General features: G+C 40.3%; 1 protein-coding gene across 1 annotated transcript in view; it reads left to right on the forward strand.

The window, feature by feature from the left end:
* The window catches only part of LOC112080517 (protein tyrosine phosphatase receptor type T), a 265,993-nt gene that overhangs the window by 112,367 nt on the left and 132,154 nt on the right, over positions 1 to 21,472 (forward strand). Inside the window, exons 6-7 of the mRNA XM_070442613.1 lie at positions 4,693 to 4,894; positions 11,745 to 11,850. Of these exons, the coding sequence (XP_070298714.1) occupies positions 4,693 to 4,894; positions 11,745 to 11,850 (308 nt within the window). The remainder of the gene's footprint in view (positions 1 to 4,692; positions 4,895 to 11,744; positions 11,851 to 21,472) is intronic.

Genomic DNA, 21,472 nt, shown 5'->3' on the forward strand with positions numbered 1-21,472 from the left:
AATTGAAATTTGCTATCATAAATGTTAGCATCACCTCCGCCTGAATCTACCGCCATCCAATCTGCAGCAAGTGCGTGATGCCATCGTGTCAGCATGGGCCAACATTGAGCACAACAAAAAGTAACAATGTATTTTGCTATCTCTGTTGCCATGCACTGAATAGTGGATGCTTGTCACCTCAAACGGATGCCTTGCAAAGATGAATGATTAAACAATTGGTGAAAGTGTTGTGAACCACTTAACTCAAACAAAATTACATGAATAACAGCTAGGAAAGGAATTAAAAAATGACCAGAATCTTCCATGTCTACAGGAAGGCTCCATTTGTTTCAGTTTTAGTTCCTTTCCAACTCATTATCAACTTAGAAAAATTCTTAAAGCAGTCAGTGGCTGGACGATGTCTGACTCACTCTGTCTCACACAGCCAACCATCCACCAATCACACGCCCAAGTCTATACCACTCCCGACCCATATTCATCTTACATAATTTTGGCCCAGCTTTGTCTGGGGGTCCCCAATGACAGGTTTGAAAAAAGCTGATCTAGGACACACTTCCTCACAACCTAGGATGCAGCTGCCCTGAGGTGGCTGAGGCATTTCCCCCCCACACTATTGTTTTCCTTATTTTTATCATCTTTTCAGTTGTTTTACTTTCAGCTAAAATTGTATTTTAAGTGGTGGCTTGTATTGCCTCTATTGTTTCTTTGCCTGTGGTCAGTGCAGCATGGTCTAGGGGCCATGCCGTATCCAGCACTTAACCATGAAAGCCTTTCAAGCAGAGACTGGCCCAGCTGCCAGCAGGCACTGAGCTGTCAATTGGTTTGATTTGAATTCTTCTAATGGAGTTGTGAGCTGTGAAACGTCAGCCTAAAATGTTTTGATTGCCCCCAACCCTGTACACATCAATTTACAGAAACATCAATCTCCGGCGAAAAGAACAAAACAAATGCAGAACATGCGTTTGAACGTTTGTGGCTATGGAAGCCCTTTCTATTTGTTTCGACACAGTCAATATTTCTGTTGTAATGCATTGCCAATATTTTATGGCTGTGGCACACAGCAGTGTGTAGCTAATTCAAATGCAGCCGGAAATTTACTGGTGGGACCAACAGAACTGACATTACCGTTCTGTTCTTCTTCACTATTGCAAAGCATTGCATATGCCCGAAAATTACAGTATTGTGTTTCGTTCATAACAATAATACCTTAAATCGAATATTATTATTGGCATTGGTACCAGTTAAGCTACCACTGTGTTTTCAGCCCACAAAACAATGTGGCATTATGTTTACCTTTCTATCCTGCATTCCTACTCTTCCTTTCTTTTTACAATAAGACAACTTTTCACTACGGACTATTATACCAATTAAAATTATCTTTACTGCTTGCAATGCTGGCCATCCCGAATGACATTCTATCAGAAATACTGGAAAAAGTAGCTTGCAGGTTCACATTTATTTTCTATATAAAACAATTGTCGTGTCTCAGCCTGTCATCTCATTTAATCAGTCAATTTTATCAAATCGATGACCTAACGTTTAATTGATTGTGATTAGAATTAAACCATGCAACAATTAACTAATTAATAACTTGGGGCACCACAGAAGAGTGTTTATAGAGTTGCTGTCTTCTGAAGATATTTTATATCAATAGCAGTCAATTATTAATCGTCACCTTATTGAGTCTCATTCTGATTGTCCTAAAGTACTTGGTTATCTGCACGAGCCATGGCTAGCAAGTTTTATCAGCAATACACAAATTGGCTTAATTATTTATTTACTAAATACCTAAATAATCACACAGAAATACATGTATATACACAGGATAGATCATACATCGATTTATAATCATGTCAGGAAAAGTCCCGAGATGACTAACCCAATATGACGGCTGGTTACACAAAGGAATGGGATTGGGTTTGAATGAAAGAGCGGGAAGGCTGAGGGACAAAGGAATTGGGTCTCTATCGGACCTTGAGAAGCTATATTACCGTAAACACAGACTCTTATGCATTCTAATAACCGCCCATTCGGAAAAAGAAAATGCAAGACATATATTTACTCTGAGCTGCGCTTCGATAGATGGGTCGAAGATGGAAGACGGGTTTGCCCAGCAGAGATCCCCATTGTTCTTTGAAGAATATTTCTGGTCGTAGTGTTGTACAACGGATACGTTGAAGTACCCTGTCGTTCTTAGGAGATTGTCTGTCCTTTCCTAGGACACGTACGTTTACAGCTGCAGCTGATAACTCAACGTCTAGGATGTATCACTTCTTCTTTAGAGAATAATAGTTCAAAGTTTATACCAAGTTGCCATAATCAGCTCGTGCTGTATTCTGTCTGGTCAAGTCGAAATTCACCATTCCAGTGTGGTGATCGTCACCTCCACATTGAAATTCGCCCTTCTAAACGTTAGGACAGCAGTCCTCACATTTCTGGAACTAAGGTTGACTTCCGTCAACAAGCTTTTGTACTGGGGGAGAGAAGGGTGTGTTTCATAGTTCTCAACCAATGTCTGTTCACTTGGGTGTAGTTTTACTATGAAACAATTCTCTTATTTAGGAGGCTAAAATTACATTGAATCTTTTCACATATTTAAACATTTAAATTGCACAACAATTCCATTTGACCCAACAGGGCAACGTCATGACACAGTCTATGAACCAACTGTGTTTGAGTTTCCTGTGTTATATAATGTATATTGTAAATATTTCCACACTGACGTTGGAATAATACTGTGAAAATTATGATAAAAAAATGATTTGTGTTTATTTTTGACAATTTTAATTGAAAACAATCACAGTTAGGCACTTCATTGTTACTTAGAAATGATTTGATATTGAGATAAAATTGGCTCCATTGGACCTTTAAAAGCATTTTGTTCATAATAAACTCAGCAAAAAAAGAAAGTCCCTTTTTCAGGACCCTGTTTTTCAAGATAATTCAAAAAAATAACTTCACAGATCTTCATTGTAAAGGGTTTAAACACTGTTTCCCATGCTTGTTCAATGAAGAAGTCTTCTGCCGAAGCTTGATTTTGTGAATATATGGATAAAAACTGCCGACCCTGATGTATTTATGCTTTCTGAAACCTGGCTTAAAAAATCTATTACAGACAAAAAAATATTGGCATAAATGGTTACAAAGTTTTTCGTACAGATCGTAAATCTAAGAGTGATGGTGTTGCTGTATACGTAAAAGACAAGTTCTCGGTGGTTGTTCTGACTTCTGTTACTAAACATTGAGAAAAACCTGTATAAATAAAGGTAAAAAAACAAAAAGAACATGAACAATTAATGAACATGCACCTGTGGAATGGAGGTTAAGAAACTAACAGCTTACAGACGGTAGGCAATTACGGTCACAGTTATGAAAACTTAGGACACTAAAAAGGCCTTTCTACTGACTCTGAAAAAAATGAAAGAAAGATACCCAGGGTCCCTGCTCATCTGTGTGAACGTGCCTTAGGCATGCTGCAAGGAGGCATGAGGACTGCAGATGTGGCATAGGGCAATAAATTGCAATGTCTGTACAGTGAGACGCCTAAGACAGCGCTACAGGGAGACAGGACGGACAGCTGATCGTCCTTGCAGTGGCAGACTACGTGTAACAACACCTGCACAGGAGCCGAACATCACACCTGCGGGACAGGTACAGGATGGCAACAACAACTGCCCGAGTTACACCAGGAACGCACAATGCCTCCATCAGTGCTCAGACTGTCCGCAATAGGCTGAGAGAAGCTGGAGGCCTGTCGTAAGGCAGATCCTCACCAGACATCACCGGCAACAACGTCGCCTATGGGCACAAACCCACCGTCGCTGGACCAGACAGAACTGGCAAAAAGTGCTCTTCACTGACAAGTCGCGGTTTTGTCTCACCAGGGGTGATGGTCGGATTTGCGTTTATCGTTGAAGGAATGAGCATTACACCGAGGCCTGTACTCTGGAGCGGGATCAATTTGGAGGTGGAGGGTCCGTCGTGGTCTGGGGCGGTGTGTCACAGCATCATCGGACTGAGCTTGTTGTCATTGCAGGCAATCTTATCGCTGTGCGTTACAGGGAAGACATCCTCCTCCCTTACCATTCCTACAGGCTCATCCTGACATGACCCTCCAGCATGACAATGCCACCGGCCATACTGCTCGTTCTGTGCGGGATTTCCTGCAATATAGGAATGTCAGTGTTCTGCCATGGACAGCGAAGAGCCCGGATCTCAATCCCATTGAGCACGTCTGGGACCTGCTGGATCGGAGGGTGAGGGCTAGGGCCATTCCCCCCAGAAATGTCCGGGAACTTGCAGGTGCCTTGGTGGAAGAGTGGGGTAACATCTCATAGCAAGAACTGGCAAATCTGGTGCAGTCCATGAGGAGGAGATGCACTGCACTACTTAATGCAGCTGGTGGCCACACCAGATACTGACTGTTACTTTTGATTTGGATCCCTCCTTTGTTCAGGGACACATTATTACATTTCTGTTAGTCACATGTCTGTGGAACTTGTTCAGTTTGTAATTTTTTTTAAATCTTGTTATGTTTATACAAATATTTAAGTTTGCTGAACTTATATGTTTGTATAAATGTGTAATAATATGTTAAGTTTGCTGAAAATCAACACAGTTGACAGTGAGAGGACATTTCTTTTTTTTGAGGAGTTTATAGATGATGTTACGTTTTTCACTCTGCTCTTACAGATCACCTATAAGGCTCTGAGCTCCTTGGACCCCAGTGCAGACCTGACCACCCAGCGTGGCAGGGTGTTCAAGTTACGCAACGAGACCCAACACCTGTTCATGGGGCTCTACCCGGGCACCACCTACTTCTTCACCCTCAAAGCCAGCACCAACAAAGGCTTTGGACCCCCTGTAACCACCCGCATCGCCACCAAGATAGCAGGTGAGGGATACTTGTTCAGGGCAGATAGTAGTAGTGATGTTTCATTGGTATCCTAAATTCAGATACATACAGCTGCAAGCAATATGACATGCATGACATGCACCATTTTACTACAGCAGTTTTGTTCTTTTCATTATTTGTTTTTTTGCTTTGTAAAAAAAAAATAAAAAAAAAATAAAACACTGACATTGTCAGTGACTAGAGCTGTGGTGGTCATGACATTTTGTCAGCCGGTGATTGTCAAGCAAATAACTGCCGGTCTCACGGTAATTGACGGTTAATTAACATAAACACATTTAGCGTCGCCTGGCTTCCACGCATAGCATACAAGCCACTGATGCAGACCATTGTAACATCTGCAAGTCTAATAAATACATGTAATATAGCCTACACCATCACAATATATCCATTATTTCTTTTAGACAGGTCAAAAGAAACATGATATGAAGAAAACTTGTCCTTATGTTAGGCCTTGATCTGGCTATGCCATATGGCTGTGTGCTACACTAGTTAATTTAGCAGACAATATTTGCTTAGAATTCTGTGGCATTATTTTATATTATTTTAAAGTATGAAGAATACAATTGAACATAGCTGAATAAAAAAGAAAGGATATTTCTCCAAGCGATTTGAGGTGGGGTGCACATGCGGCTATTCTGTGTTGAGTGGTTAACAAAGATACAGGTACTCCTATATGCTTAATTTAGAATTGTTTATGTAACTTTAGTTGTGATACATGCAGTACCAGTCAAGAGTTTGGACACACCTACTCATTCAAAGGTTTTTCTTTATTTTTACAATTTTCTAAATTGTACAATAATAGTGAAGACATCAAAACTATGAAATAATGTACTGCAGTAACCCAAAAAGTTTCAAACAAATCAAAATATATTTTATATTTGAGATTCTTCAAAGTAGCCACCCTTTGCCTTGATGACAGCTTTGCACACTCTTGGCATTCTCTCAACCAGCCTCATGAGGTAGTCACTTGGAATGTATTTCAGTTAACAGGTGTGCCTTGTTAAACGTTAATTAGTGGAATTTCTTTCCTTCTTACTGCGTTTGAGCCAATCAGTTGTGACAAGGTAGGGGTGGTATACAGAAGATAGCCCTATATGGTAAAAGAGCAAGTCTATATTATGGCAGAACAGCTCAAATAACCAAAGAGAAACGACAGTCAATCATTACTTTAAGACATGAAAGTCAGTCAATCCGGAGAATTTCAAGAACTTTGAAAGTTTCTTCAAGTGCAGTCACAAAAACCATCAAGCGCTATGATGAAACTGGCTCTCATGAGGACCGCCACAGGAAAGGAAGACCCAGAGTTATCTCTGCTGCAGAGGATAAGTTCATTAGAATTACCAGCCTCAGAAATTGCAGCCCAAATAAATGCTTCACAGAGTTCAAATAGACACTTCTCAACATCAACTGTTCAGAGGAAACTGCGTGAATCAGGCCTTCATAGCCGAATTGCTGCAAGGAAACCACTACTAAAGGACACAAATAATAAGAAGAGAATTGCTTGGGCCAAGAAACATGAGCAATAGACAATAGACCGGTGGTTATCTTTCCTTTGGTCTGATGAGTCCTGATGAGAATTTAATTTAAATGTTTTATTGACGGAGAGCCAGGGCATACTCCAACACTCAGACATAATTTACAAACAAAGCCTTTGTGTTTAGTGAGTCTGCCAGATCAAATGAAGTAGTGATGACCAGGGATGTTCTCTTGATAAGTGTGTGAATTGGACACTTTTCCTGTCGAAATGTAATAAGTACTTTTGGGTGTCGGGGAAAATGTATGGAGTAAAAAGCTGTAAAAAAAATTATTTTGGAATGCGGTGAAGTGAAAGTAAAAGTTGCCAAAAATATAGTTAGTAAAGTACAGATACCCTCAAAAAATATTTTTACTTAAGTACTTTACACCACTGGCCACATCTTGCAAAGTGGATGGGTCTCTACAGCCACATGTTACTTGCATAACAGCAATATCAGAAAAAGTCGGAGAGCCTGTTTCTGTCCTGCCCTTGACTTTGGTGCAGGACATGTGATGTCCAAAGCCTCTTTGTCGCAAAACTCCCTGATCTTCTCAAAAAGTTACGTTTGTCTAGTTGTGTCTAGTCCAGGTGGTACTTGTACAGGCAGACCATCTATGGGAGGAAGGATGTCAGCGTTGCGCATAAGCTGAAACTAGTCCCGACTGAGTCCAAACACTCCTTGGCGACAACAACACCAGGCTCCAGAGCATCGAAGCTGTAAAACAGGAAATAACTAAAAAATGTAGAAGACATTACAACCTTGCACAACATCAATTCACCTCCTAAGTTTAGATAAGAAGAATAACCTCATACAATGCAATGAAAATTATATTCACCTGATGTGCTGGTACTTGATCTGTGGCAGCTGCCTGAAGTACGGAGTCAGGTGTTGTTGCCAGCCATAGCTTTCCACCAGCACCGTACCATCGTCCAATCCAACCAGCTGTGGGATGTTGACCCCTGTCACAGTGCTGTCCTTCACAATCTCAGACAAATTGTTCACTCTGGTCTTTCTGAAGCGCTGCTTGATGAGGCCGAAGCACCAGTCGGGGGCAAACTTGGTGTGGGCTGTGATCAGGAAGTGAATGTCGAGACTCTGGTGGAGCTTGTGCATCGTCCGCCAGGCACAATACCAGAGCACAAACTTGTTCTTGTTTTGGCCACTGCAGTTATCACAATTCAGTTCCACACGTGTTTCCCCAACTCCGTAGTTGGTGAAGAAATGGTGCATGTAGTTGATGACTGCGCTACTGCCTTTACTGGATGACATGCCTTCATCAATCAAGTAGTTGACTTGTTGTGGTATTCCTTCACAGCAGACACAAAACAAGCCACACTTGCGAGGAGTTAAAAGGTAGATGGGACCTGGCTGCATAGAAGCACAGTGCACCTGCAAACAACAAAAGATCATTAAGATAAATTACAATTAATTGTCTCAACCCTGTTTTTACACAGCGCGGTGAAAGGTTTTTGCCTGCCTCAGTCATTAAAACTCGTTTTTCAACCACTCTACAAATGTCTTGTTAACAAACTATAGTTTTGGCAAGTCGGTTAGGACATCTACTTTGTGCATGACACAAGTCATTTTACCACATTCATCTGTACAAACGATAGTATGCAAGTATAAACACCATGGGACCACGCAGCCGTCATACTGCTCAGGAAGGAGACACGTTCTGTCTCCTAGAGATGAACGTACTTTGGTGCGAAAAGTGCAAATCAATCCCAGAACAACAGTAAATGACCTTGTGAAGATGCTGGAGGAAACAGGTACAAAAGTATCGATATCCACAGTAAAACGAGTCCTATATCGACATAACCTGAAAGGCTGCTCAGCAAGGAAGAAGCCACTGCTCCAAAACCGCCATAAAAGAGCAAGGCTACGGTTTGCAACTGCACATGGGGAGAAAGATCGTACTTTTTGGAGAAATGTCCGCTGGTCTGATGAAACAAAAATATAACTGTTTGGCCATAATGACCATCGTTATGTTTGGAGGAGAAAGGGGGATGCTTGTAAGCTGAAGAACACCATCCCAACCGTGAAGCACGGGGGTGGCAGCATCATGTTGTGGGGATGCTTTGGTGCAGGAGGGACTGGTGCACTTCACAAAATAGATGGCATCATGAGGATGGAAAATTATGTGGATATATTGAAGCAACATCTCAAGACATCAGTCAGGAAGTTAAAGCTTGGTCGCAAATGGGTCTTCCAAATAGACAATTACCCCAAGCATACTTCCAAAGTTGTGGCAAAATGGTTTTAGGACAGCAAAGTCAAGGTATTGGAGTGACCATCACAAAACCCTGACCTCAATCCCATAGAAAATTTGTGCGGCAGAACTGAAAAGGTGTGTGCGAGCAAGGAGGCCTTCAAACCTGACTCAGTTACACCAGCTCTGTCAGGAGTAATGGGCCAAAATTCACCCAACTTATTGTGGGAAGCTTGTGGAAGGCTACCCGAAATGTTGGGCCCAAGTTAAACAATTTAAAGGCAATGCTACCAAATACTAATTGAGTATATGTAAACGTCTGACCCACTGGGAACGTGATGAAAGAAATAAAAGCTGAAATAATCATTCTCTCTACTATTATTCTGACATTTCACATTCATAAAATAAAGTGGTGATCCTAACTGACCTAAGACAGGGAATGTTATATATATATATATATATTTGAGTGTATATATATCTATCCATCTATGTCCTTAATCAGTATATAGGAGGACATTTTGCTTACTTCAAATCAAAGCTGTAATGCATCCTGATGTCTTTGTTTGCTGGTTCAGTAGGCGCCCCCAGAGACAACTGCAGGTCTTGACAGTTGGTCTTGCCGTCAGCAACCCTCTTCTGGTAGACAGACCGCTCACTCTGAACAAGCAGGTGATGCTGCTCTTGCTTCTTCAGCTTGGCTGACTTAACAGCTTCTGACAGATTGGCAGATCTGAAGACATGATAGTTGTTCCTCTGGCACTGCCAGCACAGGTCTGTCCTAGGCTTAGTGCTTGAGATGTGGGGCAGAAATCTTCTCCACAGCCCGGAGGAAGACAGCCCAACTACACTTACCTCTGGAAAATACAGAAAACATGTGAGATCAATAAAATTAGTGCCAATCATGTTGGAGGTCAATTAAATAATAAAAACGTGTTTATGCTTTACGTACCAAGTGTTAGAGTCATTGATTTCTTGTAGAGACGCCACATTGCTGCTTTTGTCACATGGGATGGCAACAGCTTTCCACCAAAGTGTTTGTGTCCTGGGTGACATCCTGGTAATACGCTTCGCAGAGCATTTTGATGAAATTCACCACTCACTGAAAGTCCTCATGCTTCAGGTGTAACCTGTGCTTGCTTGGGTCAGCTCTCATTTTGATGGGCGGCATTAGACCATTCTCCTTGTATGACTGGTGGAGAGTGAAGCGTGTTCTACTGATGCTGAAAGACGAATTCCAGATATAAATATTTTTGCACTATTATACAATAGATGCGAAATGACATTCTGAGATAACATCACTACACACAGTTCATACACGTAATGTTAGCTAACTAGCCAGCCATTTAACGTCAACTAACTTTAGCCAGCTAACATCAAATTTAACTTAGGGTCTTTTGTTTAGACATGTAGCTAGCATGCTAGCCAGCTAAACAATGAAATATAATCCCAATCCATAGAGTACTAGTGAAACAAACTGATTGCCATAGCTAGCTAAAGTTAACCAAATAGGTTCAATGTTAGCTAGCAAGTCAGCCATCCAACTTTAGCAGGCTAGCTAACAGCAAGCTTTAACTTGCAATGAAACAACTTTCGGACAAAATTAGAAACGTATAATATCTGAAACTGTTGCTAGACTCGTACCCGTATACATGGATGAAAGCTTCACGGCAGACTGCAGATCCTTTCCATTTAGTTTGCACAGCTCAGAGAGAGTCAGCATGGTACGATCGTTCTCCAGAAAGTAGTTCATCACAACTTTTCCCCACTGACCTTTGTCTATATCCTAATGAATTCAGGGGAGCAATGTTATTGAGAGCAGTTGCAACATATTTGCAGTTCTCCATGGTTAACGTTATATCTTTCAAACAAACTGCAGTAGAAAGGATTATCGACGTATAACGAGCAGCTCACTTTATAGACACAAGGTGCCCACTCATTATCTCAGCCAATCATGGCTAGTGGGAAGGTTCCTGTCTTTTTGTTTGGCTAAACCCACTAGGCTTGTAATTTAACAACTTTATTCCTAAATGTGTTTTATGTTCAAACGCCTCTCTGGTGACTTGCGACATACGCATAGTTTCCTGAAACGGGTCACATATGTGGGAACTCCTTCACGACGGTTGGAAAAGCATTCCAGGTGAAGCTGGTTGAGAGAATGCCAAGACTGTGCAAAGCTGTCATCAAGGAAAAGGGTGGCTACTTTGAAGAATCTAAAATCTAATATGTATATTGATTTGTTTAACACTTTTTTGGTTACTATATGATTCCATATGTGTTATTTAATGGTTTTGATGTCTTCACTATTATTCTACAATAATATAAAATAGTACCAATAAAGAAAAACCTTTGAATGAGTAGGTGTGTCCAAACTTTTGAACGGTACTGTACATTCACACAACATAGCAACCAAACAGTGAGCAATTGTTTATCATTGTGCATCATTCATTTGAACCATGTCATTCAATGACATTCATATATAGAAATGGTGTAACACAAGCATCAAGGATGTATCTTGTTATCTCTGAAAGTTAACATTCCCTGTCTTAGTTGTCAGTCATACAATAGACTAGAGCCTTGATGGCCTACAGCATCAACACCATTCTCTTTGAATCCCTGAACATTTTGCCATTTCTAATTTCAGTCTGCTGCGATTTATCTAATCAAGGTTGTCCTATGAATGTTTTGGAGATAATGAAGATTGGGGAAGACGTGACATTTTAGAGAGATGGCACTATCGTGACGTGTACAGGGCAAGGTTTTCACACCAACACGCTTGTGTTCGGGTACATGGACAACATTGACTTAAATCCATAGATGGAGATGGTCTGTTTAGGTACTGTGACTGTATGCCAATACTCTATTGTGCATTAGCTTTAGAAATCACAGGGCTGAATCCACTATTTTCATGATGTCAGGGGACCAAGTGTGTTGATTGTGTGTTTTAAAGATAATAATTCGAAAGGGGTTGTGTTCATTAGGAAACAAAAGTAACAAAACAGACTCAATCATATTTGTTTTTCATTGCAAAACATTTTTGCTTTTTCCGTTGCGTGCCCTTATGAACACAACTCTGTCTCATACCCTCTGAATCTTTCCCCACTAGCCCCATCAATGCCGGAGTACGAGACAGACATTCCCCCTCTGAATGAGACGGACACCACCATCACAGTTCTGCTGAAGCCTGCGCAGTCCAGAGGAGCTCCAGTCAGGTACCACACTATGCCATCACTTCAGTCAGGTCCATTATGTCTGCAGTACGGTAAGTTAGTTACATGTCCAGGTGTCTCCATTTTGGAAGTGTTTACTTCAACCTAGTCTGTTTTTCTCTGCTTCAAATGTGGAAACTCGTGCATAAAGCCTAACCATTTTTGGGGGTTAGCATTATGGAGGTGTCAGATTGACAAAATAATGGTGTTTGGGAAGATTGTATATTTGGTTGTTTTTACTGCTTATCTGCACAGTAAGAAATTAATTGGTAATACACAACACATGATAGTGCAGTTAACACTTACACAAGGTTGCACAAGGTTCAACCAAAGTGTTCTTTCTCTAAAAAGACCAAAGTCCACATAATCACACGACAAAACTATCACCCTCATGCACTTAAGGAGATCACGAATATCATGGACACATTAGAACTAATGGATATATGGAGGCTTAAAAACCCTGAGCTAGTGAGATACAGTATACAGTACATGGAGGAGGATTAATCAAGCTAGTCATCTTGACTACTTTCCTGTGTCCTTCTCACTGGCTCCAAAAGTAAAGAAAAAAGTGTTGATAGGAGACAGAATGTGATCAAACCACCATCTAACTGGCATCCACATAACTCTTACCAAATGTCCATGTGAGCAGGGATATTGTAAATGTAATCAAAGCCTACTGGATGACAAGCTGTTTTTAACCAAGACAAAATAATTTATAACTTTTAATAGACTTTTTCCTGCATAACATACACTACCATTTAAAAGTTTGGTGTCACGTAGAAATGTCCTTGTTTTTGAAAGAAAAGCACATTTTTGGTCCATTAAAATAACATCAAATTTATTAGAAATACAGTGTAGACATCTTTCCCCCCTCTGATAACCAGGTGGTGAATCGCATCTCTGCATGTCTGGCAGACATATCAGTGTGGATGACGGATCACCACCTCAAGCGAGCTGCTCTTCCTCCCGGGGAAGGACTGCCCGTTCCATGATCTCGCCATCACGGTGTACAACTCCATTGTGTCCTCCTCCCAGAGTGCTAAGAACCTTGGCGTGATCCTGGACAACACCCTGTCGTTCTCAACTAACATCAAGGCGGTGACCCGTTCCTGTAGGTTCATGCTCTACAACATCGCAGAGTACGACCCTGCCTCACGCAGGGAGCGGCGCAGGTCCTAATCCAGGCACTTGTCATCCCCGTCTGGATTACTGCAACTCGCTGTTGGCTGGGCTCCCTGCCTGTGCCATTAAACCCCTACAACTCATCCAGAACGCCGCAGCCCGTCTGGTGTTCAACTTTCCCAAGTTCTCTCACGTCACCCCGCTCCTCCGCTCTCTCCACTGGCTTCCAGTTGAAGCTCGCATCCGCTACAAGACCATGGTGCTTGCCTACGGAGCTGTGAGGGGAACGGCACCTCCGTACCTTCAGGCTCTGATCAGGCCCTACACCAAAACAGGGCACTGCGTTCATCCACCTCTGGCCTGCTCGCCTCCCTACCTCTGAGGAAGTACAGTTCCCGCTCAGCCCAGTCAAAACTGTTCGCTGCCTCTGGTAGTGGTAGGGGTAGTGGCACCCCAATGGTGGAACAAACTCCCTCACGACGCCAGGTCAGCGGAGTTAATCACCACCTTCCGGAGACACCTGAAACCCCACCTCTTTAAGGAATACCTAGGATAGGATAAAGTAATCCTTCTAACCCCCCCCCCTTAAAAGAGTTAGATGCACTATTGTAAAGTGGTTGTTCCACTGGATATCATAAGGTGAATGCACCAATTTGTAAGTCGCTCTGGATAAGAGCGTCTGCTAAATGACTTAAATGTAATGTAAATGTTAATGTTGTAAATTACTATTGTACCTGGAAACAGCTGATTTTCTATGGAATATCTAAATAGGCGTACAGCTGCCCATTATCAGCAACCATCACTCCTGTTGTTCGAGATCTTCAGTTTCTTGGCAATTTCTCGCTTGGAATAGCCTTCATTTCTCAGATAAGAATAGACTGATGAGTTTCAGAAGAAAGTACTTTGTTTCTGGACATTTTGAACCTGTAATCGAACCCACAAATYCTGATGCTCCAGATACTCAACTAGTCTAAAGAAGGCCAGTTTTATTGCTTCTTTAATCAGAAACACAGGTTTCAGCTGTGCTAACATAGTTGCAAATGGGTTTTCTAAAGATCAATTAGCCTTTTAAAATGATAAACTTGGATTAGCTAACACAACGTGCCATTTGAACACAGGAGTGATGGTTGCTGATAATGGGCCTCTGTACTCCTATTTAGATATTCCATAAAGAATCTGCCGTTTCCAGCTACAATAGTCATTTACAACAATAACATTGTCTACGGTGTATTTCTGATCAATTTGATGTCATTTTAATGGACAGAAAATTTGCTTTTAGGTCAAAAACAAGGACATTTCTAAGTGACCGCAAACTTTTGAACGGTAGTGTCCTCTAGGTACAGCAGATCCCCTTATTGTATGGGATACTTTCGAATGTGCCTTCAGAGGCCATGCAATTCAATACTCATCTTTAAAGCAAAACCTAATTTCGGTCAAAAGAGATTAGACTAACAAAGGAAATAGTGGAACTAGCACCACAGATGGATGGCAATAAAAACAGTAGATAGAGGCACAGAATAAAAACATAAAGAACTGGAGGAACTTATTCAAGAACGATCAAGAGTAATATATTAATAAAATAAAGCAAACTGGATGGAAAATGGTTCAAATGCACCAAATTATATTTTTCACTTTCGATGATGATTAAAAATGTATTTGGGGCATTTTTCACCATTTTCCATCCACAAATAATTGACAGGGGTGGCAGGTAGCCTAGTACTTAGAGCATTAGGGCCAGTAACTGAAAGGTTGCTAGATCGAATCCCAGAGGTGACAAGGTCAAAATCTGTCGTTCTGCCCCTGAACAAGGCAGTCAACACACTGTTCCAAGGCCGTCATTGTAAATAAGAATTTGTTCTTAACTGACTTGCCTAGTTAAATAAAGTTTAAATAAAAAAATTCAAAAACAGAAACACGTTACAAATGACGGAGTGTTTCTGATCACCAAATTATATTTTGAAAGATGAAGCTAAATATTTTAAGTATATTTTCTCTTTTCAGTCTCCTCCATCCTCCATCTCCACTGAATGATAACTTTGTTTACCTAATAATAGTGTAAAATTAATAACTGTACAGAAAGACTTGTGTGAAAGCCAAATTACAGAGGAGGAATTTCTTGATACAATTAATTCCTTTCAGTCTGGAAAAATTCCAGGGCTTGATGGAATACCAGTTGAGTTACAGTACTCAAAGATCCACTATTCACATGTTTTACCGACTATAAAAATGGTAGACTATCAAATACACAGCAAGAAGGTCTGATTTAAATATTACTAAAACAGGACCCAGGTGGTAAGTGTAAAGAACCAGTCCATTTATAAAACTGGAAGCCCTTTACACTTCTATGCATAGCGCATATAATTAAAATGGTTTTATTGGATATTATTCATCCTAATTAGACAGGTCTTTTTACATTGACAATACATTGGAGATAATATAAGACAATTGCTTGAAACAATGAAAACTATGAAACATTTTTTTTTAAACAGGCCTGGTCTTCATAGTAGATTTTGAAAAGACCTTTGATAAAGTACGACTACAATTTGTGTACACTGTACAAAACATTAAGAACACCTTCCTAATATTGGGTTACTCAGAACAGACTCAATGTGTCTGGGCATGGACTCTGCAAGCTGTCGAAAGCGTTCCCCAGGGATGCTGGCCAATGTTGACTCCAATGCTTTCCACAGTTGTGTCAGGTTGGCTGGATGTCCTTTGGATAGTGGAAAATTCTTGATACACACGGGGAACTGTCGAGTGTGAAAAAAACAGTAGCATTGCAGTTCTTGATACAAACCGGTGCACCTGGCACCTACTGCAATAACCTGTTCAAAGGTACTTAAATATTTTGTGTGCCATTCAACCTCTCAATGGTACACATACACAATCCATACCTCAATTGTCTAAGGCTTAAAAATCCTTCTTTAACCTTTCTCCTCCCATTCAACTACACTGATTGAAGTGGATTTTGTGACATCCATAGGGGATCATAGCGTTCACCTGGATTCATCTGGTCATGGAAAGAACAGGTGTCCTTAATGTTTTGTATGCTCAGTTTATACATGCCTGGACTATTTTAATTTTGGAGAATCTCTTATACAATGGGTTAAAGTTATTTATAGCAACCCCAGGTGTAAAATAGTGAATAATGGTTACTTCTCAGAAAGTATTGAACTGTCAATAGGAGTTAAACAAGGTTGTCCACTTTCTCCTTTTCTATTTGTTATAGCCACCGGAATGTTAGCTATTAAAATCAGATCTAAGAAAAATATTAAGGGGTTAAAAGTCCAGGGCTTTAAAACAAACGTGTCAATGTATGCCAATGACTCAAGTTTTCTCTTAAGTCTGCAATCTGGATTACTACACAGTCTCATTGAGGGTCTAGATCATTCATGATATTATGAATAGGAATGGTGGAGTTGTGTCACACACACAGAAATTATGGGAATGTTTAAAAAAAAGAAAATATTTTTTTATTTTTTTATTTAACCAGGTATGCCACTCGAGAACAAGTTCTCATTTACAACTGCGACCTGACCAAGATAACGGAAAGCAGTGCGACAAAAACAACAACACAGAGTTACACATAAACAAACGTACAGTCAATAACACAATAGAAAAGAAAAATAGAAAAATCTGTGTACAGTGTGTGCAAATGTAGAAGAGTAGTGGTAGGTAGGCAATAAATACGCAATAGAGGTGAAATAATTACAATTTAGCATTAATACTGGAGTGATAGATGTGCAGATGATGATGTGCAAGTAGAGATACTGGGATGCAAAAGAGCAAGAGGGTAAGAGGGTAAGTAATAATATGAGGATGAGGTAGATGGGTGTGCTATTTACAGATTGTCTGTGTACAGGTACAGTGATCGGTAAGCTACTCTGACAGCTGATGCTTAAAGTTAGAGAGGGAGATATAAGACTCCAGCTTCAGAGATTTTTGCAATTCGTTCCAGTCATTGGCAGCAGAGAACTGGAAGGAAAGGCGGCCAAAGGAAGTGTTGGCTTTGGGGATGACCAGTGCAATATACCTGCTGGAGCGTGTGCTACGGGTGGGTGTTGCTATGGTGACCAGTTAGCTGAGATAAGGCAGGGCTTTACCTAGCAAAGACTTATAGATGACCTGGAGTCAGTGGGTTTGGCGACGGATATGTAATGAGGGCCAGCCAACGAGAGCATACAGGTCGCAGTGGTGGGTAGTATATGGGGCTTTGGTGACAAAATAGATGGCACTATGGTAGACTGCATCCAGTTTGCTGAGTAGAGTGTTGGGGGCTACTTTGTAAATGACATCGCCGAAGTCAAGGATTGGTAGGATAGTCAGTTTTAATTAAAAAACACATTTTGCAGATTTTCTTTGCATAAATAGAAAAATATATCAGTTTCATTTGAGGATCAAAATGTTGACAGCTGCGCCATACAGGTTGAAAAATACCTGGGAAGAGATTTTCGAAGTTCCAATTTTATGGCACATAGTTTATGAACTGACACACAAAACAACACTTGATTGAACACTGAGTTTTTAAATTTAAATTATACACAATTCTCGCCACCAACATAATATTACATATATGGGGCATACAACAATTTCAGCACTGCAGAAACAGAGTCATTAGATCATTTATTCTGGTATTGATTCTGGTCACAGGTTCAGGAGTGGCTGAAAAATCACAACATTCACCTAAACCGACCCTACAAATAGCACTTTTGGTAATTTGGAAAGCCTTAGTCAATCAATTAATATAATAATACTTTAGCAAACATATTCATATTTAATTTACAATCTATGAATACTATGAAATTAGACATTTTCAGAATTAATTTAAGACATCACAGCACAGTTGAAAAATACTGTATATGGCACATGGAAATCAAGAAAGGGTCTGAAAATGCAATTTATTATGTCTACCGTATATATCTGAGTACCTTTTAATGTGTAATGTGTATCTCAAACTGTATTTCTCTCATGTAATACTGTGTATAAAAGTGCCATGTATGAATAACGAATATGTAGCAAAATAGCTGTAAAAACTAAAATGTAAAACAAAGTATGTTTTGTCCTCCGGAGAGGGTGAATGAGCCAATAAAAATGAAATATACATACAAAAAAAATCAAGACAGAAAGTCCATCCACTTCGCATGTGTCCCAACCTTGAAATGGTTCACCAAAGTCCACAGAATCTATTAAATTTAAAATAGAATTATTGTTGGTATGGTGGGTGTTTTGAGGTATTAGTAGCAGTCATTCAAATAAGTGCAATTTGTATGCAAAATGAATTAAGGGGATCATGTTACATTTGTATTGTAGTTGGCGGAGCAACACAGTTATATTCAACATTTCCTTTTGTGCAAGTTTTGAAAACACAACCTTTTAAATGTTTTATTTAACCTTTATTTAACTAGGCAAGTCAGTTAAGAACAAATTCTTATTTACAATGACGGCCTACCCTGGCCAAACCCTGACCCGGACGACACTGGGCCAATTGTGCACCGCCCTATGGGACTCCCAATAACGACCAGTTGTGAAACAGCCTGAAATCAAACCAGGGTCTGTAGTGACGCCTCGAGCACTGAGATTCTGTGCCTTAGACCGCTGCGCCACTTGGGAGCACCTTGACGAAACAGACACGACATACTAGCCTATGCCAATTAAACACTACTGGCCATTGGCTTGGAACAACAGCTTAACCGCTTTAGGAACATCAACCGCATTGACATTCATGAAAATGTGTTTAGTGTGTGCATATTGAATTAGAACATTTTACGCTCTACCTAACATCCCAGAAGGAAGTTATGTCCAGGTGTTAACTGTCAGAATACCTCAAGTTTGGTTAGAAAGAAAATGCTAATTTACTTGCTATTGGGCTAACAATATTTTCAGGCATTATGGAATTTAAATATCTGAAGGTGTCACGTTCCTGACCTTATTTATTTTGTTTAGTCTTTGTTCAGTTGGTCAGGACGTGAGCTGGGTGGGCATTCTATGTTTTGTGTTTCTATGTTGGGTTTGTTGTTTGGCCTAATATGGTTCTCAATCAGAGGCAGGTGTTTGTCATTGTCTCTGATTGGGAACCATATTAAGTTAGCCTGTTTTCACTGTTTGTTTGTGGGTGATTGTTCCTGTTCGTGCGTTCATGTGTTTTATGTTCTCTAGTTCAGGACTGTAGCTTCGTTGGTTTTCGTCTGTTTATTGTTTTGTTCGTCTTGAAGAAGTATTCTAATAAATATGGATACATACCACGCTGCGCTTTGGTCCTCCTCTCCTTCTACCGACGAAAGCCGTTACAGAAGGGAAAAATGCAATAAGGGTATACAGTATTCTTTCATTTTCATAGTACCTCTAAAAATATATTTTTGGGGAGATTTACAGTGCTTTTTTTCCTCCAGACGTGTTGTTGGCATTCAGGCCAAAGAGTTCAATCTTGGTTTCATCAGCCCAGAGAATCTTGTTTCTCATGGTCTGAGAGTCCTTTAGGTGCCTTTTGGCAAACTCCAAGAAGGCTGTCATGTGCCTTTACTGAGGAGTGGCTTCCATCTGGCCACTCTACCATAAAGGCCTGATTTGTGGAGTGCTGCAGAGATGGTTGTCCTTCTGGAAGGTTCTCCCATCTCCACAGAGGAACTCTGGAGCTCTGTCAGAGTGACCATCGGGTTCTTGGTCACCTCCCTGACCAAGGCCCTTCTCCCCCGATTGCTCAGTTTGGCCGGGTGGTCAGCTCTAGGAAGAGTCTTGGTGGTTCCAATTTTCTTCCTTTTAAGAATGATGGAGGTCACTGTGTTCTTGTGGACCGTCAATGCTGCAGACATTTTCTGATACTCTTCCCCAGATCGGTGCCTCAACACAATCCTGTCTCGGAGCTCTACAGACATTTCCTTCGACCTCACAGCTTGGTTTTTTCTCTGACATGCACTGTCAACTGTGGGACCTTATATAGACTGTGGGACCTTACATAGACAAATATGCCCCTTATATAGACAGAAACATCTCAAGGATGACCAATGGAAACCGGATGCTCAATTTCGAGTCTCATAGCTCGGAATACTTATGTAAATAATGTATTTCTGTCATTATGGGTTATAGTGTGTCGATTAAAGAGGAAAATATTTTATTTAATCCATTTTAGAATAAGGCTGTAACAAAATGTGGAAAAAGTGATATATTGTCGATATACTTTCCGAATGCACTGTATATCATAGAGGTTAAATATAATACATATTATTCATATGCTCTATTTAATTATTTGATGTATCAACTACTAAATAATTTTATAAACACTTCAAATATGCCACTAAGTGCTACCAGATGTGCATGGGCTTCATTGCCTCATGTTGAAAACAGGTAAATACGGTAGCCTAAATTTCACATACAGATAATGCTTTAAATTGTCTCTAGAACATAAAAGCTCTGGACTCTACACCTGTAGCCCTTTCCACTCACAGACCTTGTCATCTCGAATACGGGTTGAAAATTGCTGATTTTATCATTGATAAGCGCCTAAATTGGAATGCAGTTGCTGTACAGTAACAAGCAAAACATGATGTCAGAGCTGACATTCTCGGCTTCACAGCGTTGTATGGGTTTTGACTGACAACCGTTATAAACTTGAGCACCGCGCAATAAAAGAAGATGCTCCCATCCCTCCTGCTAATTGGGCGACTTTTGCACATTTGTTATGTCTGAGTGAGGGAAATGCTGTAAATACAGAGGAGTCAATGTGTTCTAAAAGATGAGACATTGAGCATCAAAATTAATACCGCTCTAATTTTAAACAAGCAAACCAAACACTCGTGAGTCCAAATGTGAACTTCACATTTCCATATTTGAAAACTTATGACATTTACAGTATCAAGGTTTATGCTCGTTCTTATTATGTTACTGAACATATCCAGATTATTTTCTGATTTTGTTATTGACAAATTCTGTGAAAAGTACAGATAATGTAAAATATACATAAAATCAACAGTTTAATGTTTGGATTCAGTCTTGTTTCAGGTGAACTGTTGTGTCCTCGTCTTTGGCCTGATCATTTCCTGATAATCTCCAAAGTGTTCTCTGTCAATTGCTACTATGGTCATGCATTTGCTTTTTATAGTCCTTCTGTTAGAAACATTTCAATTTGGCCTCATCCATATAGGCCAATTTCCACGAGTGTAAGGGGTTCATGGAAATGTTTGTTTACAAAAAAGGTCACGACATGATCAGACATCATGTTGTTATGTCCATCCTGCACACACAGACGCAAACAAGCCATTTTTCCACTGCACTTGTTTGGTGTCTGAAAGCCATTAGCTTGAATTGGATATTTGCTGTCAGAGAAAACAAAAGTGCACTCTCCTTTGGTCATCAGCAGTTATCCCATATGAAAGATTCCAAATTAGAGGCTAGGATAATTTGCCCTAGTCTTTACAGAAACATACATTTCCTTAATTGCATATAATTGTGAAGTGTGTTCTTGGCATAGCTGGACGTAATTGCGGACAACCACTATAGCGTCCAATGG

The sequence above is a fragment of the Salvelinus sp. IW2-2015 genome, unplaced genomic scaffold (assembly GCF_002910315.2).
Source record: "Salvelinus sp. IW2-2015 unplaced genomic scaffold, ASM291031v2 Un_scaffold16356, whole genome shotgun sequence".
Classification (NCBI taxonomy): Eukaryota; Metazoa; Chordata; class Actinopteri; order Salmoniformes; family Salmonidae; genus Salvelinus; species Salvelinus sp. IW2-2015.